Source organism: Ailuropoda melanoleuca, chromosome 11, assembly GCF_002007445.2.
Source record: "Ailuropoda melanoleuca isolate Jingjing chromosome 11, ASM200744v2, whole genome shotgun sequence".
NCBI classification, from domain to species: Eukaryota; Metazoa; Chordata; class Mammalia; order Carnivora; family Ursidae; genus Ailuropoda; species Ailuropoda melanoleuca.
This window is the reverse complement of record NC_048228.1, coordinates 4,013,233-4,025,965: the sequence shown is the minus strand read 5'-3', so window position 1 is coordinate 4,025,965 and position 12,733 is coordinate 4,013,233. Positions and strand designations below refer to the sequence as shown.

At 60.7% G+C, this 12,733-nt stretch overlaps 1 protein-coding gene across 11 annotated transcripts in view; it reads right to left on the bottom strand.

Annotated features, from left to right (window-relative positions):
- Nucleotides 1-1,896: 1,896 nt before the first annotated feature.
- KCNAB2 (potassium voltage-gated channel subfamily A regulatory beta subunit 2) overlaps nt 1,897-12,733 on the bottom strand; it is an 87,159-nt gene continuing 76,322 nt past the window's right edge. For 8 of the 11 annotated variants that reach the window (XM_034671123.1, XM_034671129.1, XM_034671125.1 and 5 more), the window contains 6 exons: nt 9,543-9,649; nt 7,611-7,731; nt 7,377-7,471; nt 6,362-6,482; nt 5,897-5,985; nt 1,897-4,813 (listed from right to left, as the gene is read on the bottom strand). In XM_034671123.1, the coding sequence (XP_034527014.1) occupies nt 4,724-4,813; nt 5,897-5,985; nt 6,362-6,482; nt 7,377-7,471; nt 7,611-7,731; nt 9,543-9,649 (623 nt within the window). In that variant the 3' untranslated portion in view covers nt 1,897-4,723. The remainder of the gene's footprint in view (nt 4,814-5,896; nt 5,986-6,361; nt 6,483-7,376; nt 7,472-7,610; nt 7,732-9,542; nt 9,650-12,733) is intronic. The other 3 variants (XM_034671128.1, XM_034671130.1, XM_034671132.1) reach the window with 1 other exon arrangement.

Sequence of the window (12,733 nt, the reverse complement as noted above, 5' to 3'; positions counted from 1 at the left end):
CTGGTTTGGGAGAGGAAAATGGATCTCAGACTGTTTTCTTCTTAGTTTCTCAGTTACCTCCTGCCACGCGTGGCGTCGGGGAGCGGGGCGTCCGTGGTCCTCAGCATTCCCCGGCTGGGGGATTTGGATTTTGCTGCTGGCAGAGTGAGGGGCTTTGCGTATGAGCAGAAGCCTACCGTGCCAGCCCGCGTTTTTGTTTCCAGCCACCCTATTATTTAAACCAGGCTGAGCGGGCTTTCCGTTGAACCACCTGGGGGCCACAGTTGCGGAAAGCATTGCCTGCTGGGCTCCCGGGAGACGAGGGGAGCTTGGGCTGGACCGACCACGTCCGGAGGGCCCCCCCTCGCACGCGCCTGCCCCGGAAGTGCGTTCCCTGTGAGCAGACCCTCCCTGCAAGCCGCCTGTGGAAGCTCCTTTGCTTTCTGCAAGTTATGGCCAAGGTCCTGCTGATAGCCACAGCTGGTGCCGGTGCCCGCCCTCCCGCTCCTCGGGGGTCCCTTTCCAGGGCCCCAGGGGGGCCTCCCCAGCCTGAACTGGCTGGTCAAGTCTTGCCCCAGTGACACCGCAGCTCTTGCTCCCAAATGTCGGGTCCCAGGGCCTGAGAGGGTGGGCTCAGGGACAGGCGTGCCTCCAGCGATTGGGCAGGGGGGCCTGGCTGGGAGGTGGGGGGCGGGGGAGGTCCTGCCCTTCCCTGCGCCTGTGGCTGTCCTGTGCCCACCGCGATCTCGGCGAGGAAGCTGGCTCCTGTCCCATTTTATATCTCCGCAAGTTTACAGGTCGTGGTGCGTCAGCCCAAAGTCATTGGCGTTGTGTTTTGGGTTTTTTTCTTAGTTTTCAGATTTTTTTTAAACAAAAGTATTTTTTTAGGTGCGATAACCCAGAAAGGGCCCGTTGGGTGTGTGTGTATGTCCTGAACCCCTGACATGGAGATGGGGGTCCCAGCCCCCCTCAGCTCCTGTGTGCTGGAGATGAGGGAAAGGTCGTGCCCCCTGTGCATCGGAGTGTGGGGGGATGGGGGAGCAGACCCCCACCCAGGTTGGCAGCTGGTCCAGCTAAGGGGGGCCAAGCCCCTGGCCCTGGGTACAGCCCTAGGCCAGCAAAGGGGCCAGGGACTTTTGGGGTGAGTCGGGAGGGTCCCAGCTGGGAGGGTCCTGGCCAGGGGGTTAGAGCTGGAAGCTGAGCCCCCGTGAGTGGCGACCCATCCAGTCCTTGGCAGGACACGTGGGCGGCCGGACAGGGACTGCAGCCAACACAATCCCCTTTACTTTGTACTCTGTGTGTGTGTCTTGGTTTTCTGTGTTTTAATAAATCCTTTGGGAAAGGATTCACTCAAAGTGTTTTCCTCGATTCTCACTCATCTAGGGTGGGGGTGGGAGCTAGAGACGGGGGAGGCACGTGGGGGACGGGGTAGTACCTGAAGCCAGCTCCCACCTGAGAAGACATGGCCTCATGAGGCTGAGGGGCTTGCTGGGAAAGGGGGGCCCAGGAAAGGGTGGTGCCCGTCTCTCCTGCCTGCACCCCTAAATGCAAACACGACATGGCTTCAGAGAAGCTGAGCCCCCCAGTGGCACCCGGTGGGCCTCCCTGGACCCTGATCTCTCTGCACCCAGACAGCGAGCAGCTTCCCAGCAACAGAGAATGTGTGTGTGGAGGGTAGTGGGGGGGCACCCCATCCCCGAATCACTTGGGCTATGGGGGGCCTCAGAGTCCCCAGTCTCAGCTTCTCCCCAGGGCCCTTTTCCCCAACTCTACCCTTTGACCCAGGTTCAGAATTTTGGAATTGGGGGCAGTCGGCCGGCCCCTGCAGGTGGCAGCCTTCTCCACTCCCCCCCCCCCCCCCCCCCCCCCCCCCGCCACTGCCCACAGACCGGGCCCTGGAAATGAGAGGAGCAGAAAGCCGCAGACCCCCGCCAGGCTGGGGTTTTATTTGTCATTCCATAAATACGGTGGTTGTATCTCGGCTGAGTGTCGTCTGGAAGCATGAGGCGTAAGGCCGTCTCTGCCTATGGTAGGGAATGCAGTTAGCTGAGGGGCCGCAGTCGTTAAAAAACGGGGAGAGAAGAAAAGCGCGTTATTTACATGACGGCAGAGGACAGAAGACGCAGTAAGCCCCTCTGTCGTCCTCGGGACCTCGGATTCGCAGGGGATTTGGGATGAGAAATGGTGGGTGCTCCGTGTGTCAGCGAGGGAGACTGAGGCCAGCCCTGCACTCAGCCTGGGCCTCTGTCCTGTGTTGGGTACTCCCCAAGGGTCCCCTTGGGCACACTCTGCCTCAAGGGGAGGGCTGGAGGCTGGCCGGCAGGCAGCTGGGGCTCCTGGGGGGGCTGCCCTTCACCAGGTGGCATGAGGCCAGCTGGCCTTAAACCCACTGTGGGGCCTGGGCCACTCCTACAGGGCCTGTCTCTGCCCGGCCTCCTGTCTCCAGACTCTGGCTGCCCTTGGGCCCCACCTGACCCCCTCCCCCACACCAGCCCCCTTCTAAGTTGGGGGCCGTCCCCCAGGAAACAGAACCCTGGCCTCCCTAATAGCGGCTGTGGGAAAAAGAGGACACGGGAGCCAGGCTGTGGGTGGCGCCCCCAGGGTCAGGAAGCAGCTTGGGTCCTGCCAATGGGCATTTCGGCCTTGGCACAGCTCAACTCTGAGGGCCCTCGTCTCCCTCTGGCAAACGTGTGGCCTTCCCAGGTGTGGCTCCTGGTGAGGGGGGCAGTGGCCCCGCCCTCGGGCCCTGGCCTATCTTCTGGCAGTGGGCAGGCCGGGGTAGGGGGAGCAGTGTGAAGGGGGCCCAGCCGCTCTTCCCCCAGCGAGGGGTGGGCAGTCCAGTCCCTCGGTATGGCTGGAGCTGCCTGGCCCAGAGCACTGGTCCCTGCCCATCCCGTGCGGTGGTGGGGAGTGGCCGCAGGCCAGGCGGCCCTGTGGGGATGAGCTTGCCACACCCACAGTGTGCCTCGTGTTTTGGTGGAAATGACCCCCAAGGGCCTGGTCCGGGGGCGGGGGGAGGGTTCTAGACTCCAGGGTCAGCACAAATGTCAGGAATGGAAGTTGTCCCCCTCCCTAGGTCCCCCCTTGCGTGTGTGTCTTTCCCAGGCCTCGGCCCAGCCAGGACTGGCCAGCAGGCCCTCTGAGAATGGCAGGAGGAGCCCCTCCAACAGCAGCTTGTCTGAAGGCAAAGCAGACCCAGTCACCTACAGTGCGGGTGAAGGTGTTGGGGGTGTCAAGGTGGGGGCCGCCCTACGGCGTGGGCTCCTGGCCCCTGCCCCCACGTGGCCAGCAGAAGCTGATACCTCAGAACCGTGGGAGCTGGGGCTCCTGGCTGCAGGCGCCTCCCCTCCTCCATCTTCCCAGCCTGGGGCTGACGGTTCTGTCTGTCCTTCCTCAACTCTGTCCTCAGTCTGTTCCAGGCTGGGGGTGGGTGCACGGAAGGAAATGACTAACTCAGCCATCCTGCCCTCTTCACAGGGGTGTGTGTGCAGGTCCGGGGGCGGTCCTGCTGCCTGTCTGCCCAGGGGACAAGCTCTGGGCACCCAGACTTAGCACCCTAACGTGGGGTGCCTCACCCCGGCTGGATCCGAGGCCTTGAAGAAGGCACTGCTCCAGGGAGAGGCTCCTGGGGTCTTTTCCTAGATTGTGGGGGCTCCTGCTAGATGTTCAGGCCCCCCAGGCCCTGGGCATGCCGCACAGAAAGCCCCAGGGACCCGCCCTCACTAAAAGGACCTAAGTGCGGTCTCTCTGCAGACCTGAAGGCCACTGCCCAGGCAGAGCGGAGCACGCTCCCCTGCACGCAGCAGCCACAGGCTAGCTACATAGGCGCGACCTCGAGGGCCTCCAGGGGCCAGGACAGAGGGGCGGTGAATGGAGCGCTTGGCCAGGAGGGCAGGTGGGGGTCCCGGAGGGACCCGGGCTGGAGCCCGCTCCTCAGGCCCCTCCCCCGTGCTCAGGGCTGCTCTGGGCACAGGGCTCGTCAACTGTGCAGGGGGAAAGCTGGCAGGGCAATGCACTCGGTTAGACCCCGAACTTCCTGTGGGCCCCACCTGATAGTGAATCCCACTAGGTCTCGGCCCCTGCCGGCAAGGGTGGGGGTGGGGGTGAAGGGACAGCTCGGAAGGCCCCTGAGAGACCCGCTGGGCAGGTGGCGGTGCTGAAGGAAGTGCGGAATGAATTGGAGGTCGGGCCCATCATAAAATGCCGGGAGCCCTCGGCAAGAGGGAGGGTGAGGGAGACCCCCACCGGGGAGGCCCCACCCAACGTCCAGCGCCCCAGCGGAGGGGGCCCCAGGAAGGGCCAGACCTGGTTTCCTCTTTCTTGCCCCCAACACCAGGTGGGGGTTCTCAGCAGAGGAGAGGCCAGCCCTGCTGCCCGCAGGACCCAGCCGGGTCTTGGCCTGGCCCGGACCGGAGGCGTCTCTGGGAAGGGCAGAGGCGGGAGCAGCCGCGTGGTTTCTTCCTGGAGGGTGAGCGGTGGCTGCAGGGGGGCTGGGGTAGGACTTGTCCAACATCCTGCCCCATCCACGCGGTCTCCCCGGCACGGATCTGAATTCGGTCCCGCGAAGCAGCGAATGGTGTCTTGCAGCAACTTTTGAGATCTTTTCCCTGACGACATCTCACCCGTGGTGTTTTCTTTTTGATGCAAACCACACCCCTGACTTGGCTTCAAAACAGCTTAAGCGAGCGGACAAGAGAGACTAGGAGGGAAACGGAAAGTGTCCAGGCAAGCGGCCGGGGTCTTCTTAGGATCTGTAGTCCTTTTTGCTGTAGGGTTTATTGCCCAAAATACTATCAATCTCGTGGATAATGGAAGACGACAGTTTCGGAAGGACCTGTGTGCGACAGGACAAGAACTAACCAGAATCCCGCCAAGACTGGCCTGGCCTGTGGAGGAGGCTGGGTGACAATCTTCCGGTCACCGCCAGCCTGTCCTGCCTCATCACATCAGGCTTCTAGCTGAAGCAGAAGGAGGCTATGCTGCTTCTGTGTTCCAGAAATCTGGGGCAGAGAGGAAGCCTGCCCGGGTTTATCTCTGCGCCTCAAGCTCCAGAATGCTCTAGAACCCATCTAGAGGGCACACAAATACAGATTCCAGGGCCAGGCACTGATTTCTGCCCCCCCCAAACTACTTTTCCTAGCCTTCCCTACTTGAGCCAACAGCAAGGCTGCCCTTGCAGGTGACAGAAGCCACGGGCTCCCTCTGACCACGCTCTCGCTCACCCTTGTCCCCGTCCTGTTAGCCTCACCTTCCTCAACATGCAGGATCTAACCCTCTTGGAGGGCGCCTGCTGTCACTTCCCTGCATATCTCCCTGCCCCCCCTCCTGTTCCCTAAAGTCTTTCCTCCACTCAGCAGCCAGGGAGAGAGGGATCCTTTTAAAATGTAGGTGGGGACTAGACCCCTCCTCTGCTCTCAGGGGGCTCCTGTTTCACTCAACTGCCACCAAAGTCCCTAGTGCCCCGGGCACTGCCCCACCCTCTCTGCTCCAGGCCACGCCCACCTATGCCACCTGAGCCGCCTCTGCTCCTGGACAAGTTTCCTCCAGGTGTCTGCAGGTCCCAGTCTTCACCCTGGGAGCCTTTGCTCACATGTCACTTTCTCAACAAGCCTACCCCACGACCCCCTTCGGCCTGGGCCCACAGCACCGCCGCCCTTCTGTGCCCACCAACTCACCTGCCCCTGCTCTAGGGCCTATCACCCTCACAGTCTAATTTCCTCACGTCTTGCGTTCAGTGCTGTCTGCTCTTTCAGAGCGGGGCTTTTAGGGGATCTCTGCTGTAGCCCAGACGCTTAGAACTGCCTGGCCCATTGCATGTGCCCAACAAACATGGGCTGGACAGATGACTGACTGCGACCCCGAGTTCCGCCCAAGGGCCTGGGGGGGGACATACCCAGCAGCCCCCTCCCCAACTTGCCTGTATTGCTCCAATGTTCTCCATTAGCTGGTCTGCGCTGGAAGCACCCAGGAGCACGGAGCTGACTCCCTCGTTCCTCAGGCACCAGGCTGGGGTAGGAAGACCAGAGTGAGGGACACACACCCAGTGCCGGGGCCCTTCCTGGTGCTGCCCTGTCCCTAACTGGGCCACAGAGATCCAGCCTCTCGGTCATGGGGCTGAGGGTGCCCAGGAGGGTCCTGGCGAGCCTGCAGCTCAGCATGTCGGGATGGGGCTGGAGAGGGTTCTGGGAGAGCCCTGGCACCAGCTGCTTCCAGGCGGAGAGGTGGCCCCCATGCTCAGGGATGACCCCCCACCCTTCTCGTCCCATGAATGTTGGGCCCCGTTACTTAAGGCTGGCTAATGGAAGGAGTGGTCCCGGCACTCAAGGACTTCTGACATGGCCCCAGGGACAACGGTCAACCCGACCCCCCCATGTCCTGTTACCTATGGCTAGCTGGGGGAGGGTGCAGCCCAGGCGCTCGGCGATGGCCTGCAGCTCCTTCAGCTTGGCCTGCTGGCGCCGGCCCTCCTCACTCAGGATCTTGTCCTTCAGCCACTGGTAGCCCTGGTTGTGGGGGGTGAAGAGCACAGCTCACAGGTGAGGGCAGGTCACCTGGACCTCGGTATACAGACGGCCGAGGATCCGTGCCAAGGCAGCATCCGCACCCCCGGCCTAACCTCGTCCCACCATAGAACAGAGCTGGGCAGTTGGAAGGATGGGGCCTGTGGAATCTGAAGCCCACATGGGGGGTTGCTGAGCCTGGACCCCTGAGCTAGGACAAGGAGCCTGGAAGCCTGGGAAGGAATGCTTTGGCCTTTGGCCCCGAGGACCCCTACCCCAAGCTCTGGGGGAGCTGTGGTTTCACCTGCCCCCACCCCTGGGATTGCAGTGCCTTCCAGGGAACTCCCTGACTTGGCTGTGGATAGGGCAGGAGTGGGTGGGACAGGCCATCCTGCCCTCGAACCCGAGGCAGGGGGACTCCAGGACTGGATCTGCCCTGACCTGGGTGGGCCTTTCTCTGACTTCTCCCCCAAACCCTGCATTTTGGAGATCTTCCTTCATCCCCACTGCAGAGATGTGGCTAAGTTGGGGGGGGTCTTGTCCCAGTAGATCACCTCTGCTTGACCCATGAGGCAGCTCTGCAGCCCTCAGCCCAGGGGATTCGGGGATGGGCCACAGAATGTGTGTGTGGGGGGGTATCTGTCGCTGCAGGGGCCATCCCAAATAGCCCAGGTAGGCTGGTCCAGGCTGTGAAGGTCCAACTGAGGTGGGGGGTGGTGACGGAGTGGAAGGGCAGCCTTTCCAGAGGTGGGATATGGTCAGCAGGGGCTCCAGGTTCTCTGTCGTGGATCCACCCACCACAGTGGCCCAGCCCCCGGAAGGCGGCCCCAAAGCCCCATAGGTCCAAAATGCCTGTCGCCTGCGCGTCCCCTCCTCCCACCCTGGCCACTCCTTCACCTTCAAGGAGGCTCTCGAGTAGGGCGGGATGCCACTGTCGTACTTTCCAGAAACGATGCCGCAGGCCAGAGGGGACCAGGTCATGGCGCCCACTCCTGGGAGAGGAAAGCCAGGAGACATCAGGCCCAGGGTTCCGGAAAAGGGGGTGCGGAGGCGGGGGTGAAGGGCGGAGCAAGGGAGAGAGGAGGCGGGGCGGGCCGGGGCGGGGCGAGGGGAAGGGGCGGGGCAGCCCACCTATCTTGTGGAAGAGCTCGGGCAGCTGTACTTCCACCTTCTCGCGCTGGAACATGTGGTACTCGGCCTGCTCGCAGATGGGCGGGATCAGGTTGAACTGCCGGGCCACAGAGTAGGCCTCCTAGGGATGCAAATGAGGCCATGGGCGGTCCCTGTCCGTCAGTGGGTCTGGGGGCTGCCTGGGCAGCAGGACAGGCGACACAAATGCATCCCCAGGAAAGAGCAGGCGGACCTGCTATCCCCCCACCCTCCTCTCTGGGGAGATTCATGGCTTTCCTGGGAAACTGTTAGCCTGTCCCCCCATCCCCTCGGCTGGGAAAAGGGGGAACCCCACAGCTGAAGGCGTGGGGGGAACGCACAACTCAGTAGTGAGATTTGGGTTCTGGCACTTATTGGCCGGGTGGCCTTGGACAAAGAGCTCACCCCTCTCTGCCTCAGTTTCCCCATCTGTCGTTGAGGATCAAATGAGCCAACGTTGTTCACAGTCTTCAGGACAGTGCCTGCCTGCTATGCTGTTACTGTTTTTATCAAGATCATGATTGCAGGGCCCTGGCCCTGGGATGACGGTGGCAGCGGCAGGAAATGCTACGCCAGGAGGGGAGAGTGGCCAGCATCAGCCCATTTCTGGAACTTGGAGCTCAAGGCCTGGACTCTGCAGACTCTCCTTCCACTCCCACCAGACGGGTGTGAGCCAGGGCTGCTGTCTCCAGACAGACTCCTGAGGAAGCCCAGCCCACCAGCCTGAGAGGCCCTTTCCCCTTTGGTTTGAGACCCAGCTACTGCATTTGTAAAATGAGGATAAGACACGGACACCTCGGTGAGCTCTGTGCTGGCTCCAGGCAGCCTCAGAAAAATGCCCAATGCTCGTTAATACTGCAAATGCCAAAGGGTGATTAAAATCGCAGGCATCTAGAATTGTGTTGAACTTGGAAATTCTGCTTCATATTTTTGATGAAGCAGAAATCTGGGGCTCACCAGAGGAGAAACCCCCTCCCAAGGACACCAGGATGTGGGGAATTCTGGGAGGAGGGGCATGGGAAGGGCTGAGGCTGGGAGGGGGCCTGGAAGCAGGGGTGGAAGGTCAGCCTTTGGAAGACCTGGTCCCCAGAACTCTGCTCTCCAACACCCTGGGCCTCCAGCTGCCTGCCTCTGAGGGTGAGGGAGGCATCCTGCTGACCCTTCTGGGATACCCAGAAATATCAAGAAACATCTGCAGCCCTCTGTCTCTGATGGCTCCCTGGGGGGAAGGGATAGGGGAGGGGACGCTTTCCTGAAAGGGTGGGAGAGGGGAAATATCAGGGATTATGAGATGGAAGCAGGGCTCCCAACAGCGGCTCACATTCTGAGCAAGTCCAGGCCCAGAGCTGCACAGCCTGGAGACTGACCTTAACATGGGCCGTGTGACCTTGGGTGTATTACTTAACCTCTCTGTGCCTCAACATCCACATTGGAAAAACAGGATGACAGCAACACTTACCTTGTAGGGTGCTGTGAGGATTAAATGGGAGTTAGTCCACGGGAGCCCTCAAATCTAACGGCAACTGGAGCGTCACGAAAGCTCGGGGCACGTGGCTGGCACTGTTACTGCGGCTGAGTGATAGCTGAGCCACGGCTCCTCTGCTGAGAGCTTCACACCTGTTCTCTCAGTCCTCAGAATAGCCTTGGGGGGTGCTAGGTCATCCTAGTGGTCTTGTTCTGCGGGTGGGGAAACCACGGCTCAGAGAGGTTAAGCCATCTGTCCAGGGCCACACAGTGCTGGGATTCAAGTTAAGAGCCCTGCCTACGGAAGTAGCTGCCGCACGTCACCAGGTAGGACCCAGTTATCCATGCCATTGGGACCAAGGGCACTGGAGTCCTGGATGTTCATCCCTAGAATGGGGCTGGGAGCCCACGTCCCACGGACACACACATGTGGAGAGGTCATCACCGTACCATGATCTCCATGGAGCTCCAGCGCGACGTGCCCCAGTACATGGCCATCCCCTGGTTAATGACATGGGTCATGGCGCGCACGGTCTCTGTCGGGAGAGAAGGGGAAACTGCAGGTTGGGGGTGAGGCGCCCGGGGGCGTGAGGCCCAGCCTGGGGACATTCTGCAAATACAGGTGGGGCGCCGGGAGGAGGGGGAGCTGCAAAGGTGTCTTGCAAGCAGTGTACTTCCTGGCTCCCAAGTCGGGTGTGGCAGGGGCTTTCGGGACCACGGGAAAAAGGGAACCACGATCCAAGAAGCTGGTCTTGAAAACCATTTCCCCATCCTTGGGGGATGGATCTTTGAAAAATGGGCTCTAGATGGACTGTGGCACCTCTATGGCAGATTGGAGAGATGAGGGAAAGGTGATATCAGAGAATGTGGTTTTGGACTGTCGAATGGAAGGGGGCGGGTTTTCTAGTTTGGGGAAGAATCAGGTTGGCAAAAGGCAACAGCAAGTCAACACAGTTGTTGCCTGATTTTAGTTTCCTACTTCAGGCTATTCCGGATTTGCACTGGGATCTGAGAATTGAACGGAGAGGTCATAGTGGCACCTGTCAGGACAAAGGGCAGGGCGGGGCCCTAGATGCTCCCAGAGGGTGGGGGCTGCAGAGTGGAGCTCCCCTCATGTCCCCCAGAGCTGGAAGTAGTCACGGAAAGCCCCGTTTGTATCTGTCCCAGGTTCTCAAACCAGCTTGTATCAGGCAAGGGACCCTCACCCCAGCAGGGTCATAGATTCTTCCCAGTACTTAAAATTTTCAAGAAACAGAGATCTGCCGGTTACAGCCTTCCTATCGCTCCCACGCCAGGCGGTTTCAGTCCACGGGGATGTTGTGGTTTTTAAAACAGACTCGGCCTCCAATTGAAAATTTTCGAGCTGTCTCTTAGCTTAGCGGGGGGGAAGGGCTGCCTCATCAGATTCCTCACTGATCCCATACAGTGCTTGCAAGTCCCACTGCCAGAGGCAGGGCGGGAAGTAGGGCTGGAGAACAAGTGTGTCTAGAAACGAAGCAGCAACCTTGACCCCTGGAAGTCCCGTCTCTCCCCAGGTGGCTTACTCCTCATCTGCTCCCAAGATGGGCGGGGGGCTGGGGTCCCTGAAGACGGCAGGGGGTGGGAGAGCCAGAGGAAGGAAGGAGAAGGAGGGCTTTGTTCATAAAGTTCCCCCTCCAAATGGCACAGGCCCTTGGGCACTTTCTCCCGCTGAGAGCAGCACCTCTGTTTTGGGGTGTCCTGGGTCCCTGAGTGCCCCTTTGGCCGAGGTCCCCTCTTTCAGCAGAAAGCTAAGGTAGCTGGGGCTTCTGGGGTGTTGGTCTCAGTGGGTTTGCCCAGGACCCCTGAAAAATCACACGTGGGCTACCAGACCTGCAGGCCAACCGTGCCCTCTCCTTCCTTCCGAGAGCAGGGACTGGGCTCCTCTCTGCCTATCCTCGGAAGGAGGGCTGGCAGGGAGGCTCGAACCCCGCCCCAACCCCCAGGGTCCACCAACAGGCTGCTGGGTTTGACTGCCAACACCACTCAGTGCGAAGGAGACCGCCCTGTCGGAAGGCCTGAGGGTCCCAGCAAGAGATCTGCCCACACCCAAACCCAAGCTCAGGCCCCCGGCCGGCTGTCCTTGTCACATTCTTTAGAAACACCCTTAGGGGCCCTGGTGACCATGCAGCATTGCTGCCGATTCTTTCCGGCCAAGGCTTAGGCCCACATGCCGGAGAGGGAAGTGGGGGACACCCCCGCCCGCCAGCCTGGCTGCCTCTCGATCCCTGGAGCGCGGCTCTCTCCGGACCGGAGAAACGAGGGACATGACACGATGCGTGCACCGCCCCTTCCATGCCGAGAGGGGAGTCCCCCGGGTGCCGGGGGGGGGGGGACAGGCTCCTGGGGCAGGAGCTCGCGAGAGCCGGTGGCTGGCCTGAGAGAGAAGGGGTCCCTGGGCAGCGGACGGCGGTGGGTGCAGCCCACACACGGGAGCACAGCGCTCTGTGCTTCTGCCCATGTCCATGTCAGCGGCCCCAGGAACAGGGACAACTAGGGACAACTGTCCTTCACCTCAATATTTAATACTGTTGAACAGAAGCAGCGCCAAATCCGTCTAGCTGCTGCCAGAACCCACAGTACCTACTGTCTCGTCACAAATAATACATGGGAGGGGTCAGGTGGCGGTGCCAGTTGGCAGGCAGGAGCCTGTCCATCGTGGGACGCAGCCTGGCTCCCAGGGAGATCATGGCCTGCCCTTGGGGTGGGGTCCTGCGGAGGCCCTTAGCTTAGGGGCAGGCAGAGACCAAGCCTGGCCAGAGGCTGCTCCAGGTCTCAGAGTTTTGCCAGCTCACGTCGGTATTGTTCAAGGAGGCAAATGACTCGGTTTTGATGGAGGGGTCAGGCTGCATGGCAAGGGGTGAGAGTGGCAGGTGGCCCAGCCCGTCCAGGGGACATGAGCCCCACGCGCAGCCGTCATGCTCACGGAGGAGCCAGCATGCTGGGAGGGGGGGTTTTGCTTCCGCTGGAAGCTGGAGCTTAGCAAACGTGCCCTATGAAGTTAAGACTTGTTGGAAGCCACATGTTCCGGGGTCCCTGATGTTCGCTCCCGTGGGCCCCTGGTCTCCCCAACCCTCTCCCAGACCATCCAGGGTCAAGGTTTTAGGCGCTGATCACAGCATCCCCAAATCAATAGGAGCCCTAGCAGACAGACAGCCGGCCCCCCAAGGATCACGGCAGTGCAAGGCGGGGGGGCGGGCCGCGGGTCATGCACAGGGGGCGGGAGGGATGAAATGACAGGCGGGCCAGGCAGGGGCGGGGCGGCAGGGGCTCCACACCGCTTTGCTTTTCCTTCACTTGCAAGATGTTCTCATAGGGTGCTTATTTTTCCTTTATGCATTTTATGGAGAAGTTTGTCTTGGGGGGAAAGAGAGTGGTGTAAATAAAACCACTGTCTCATAAAATGCAGCTTGGACACAGGAGTCAATAGTCGGGCTAAGGGTACTGTGTACCTTCTATGATGAATGTCCTTGACTTGGAGGAACTAAATGGGTCCCCTGGTGATAAAGAAAGATTTAAAGAGACCAGAGTTTATAGCTGTGGGAACACGGAGAGGCGCGGTATGACAGAGGGCAGGGGAGGGAAGCACAAATCTTCACAGAGTACTTGTTTGGTTAAAAAAA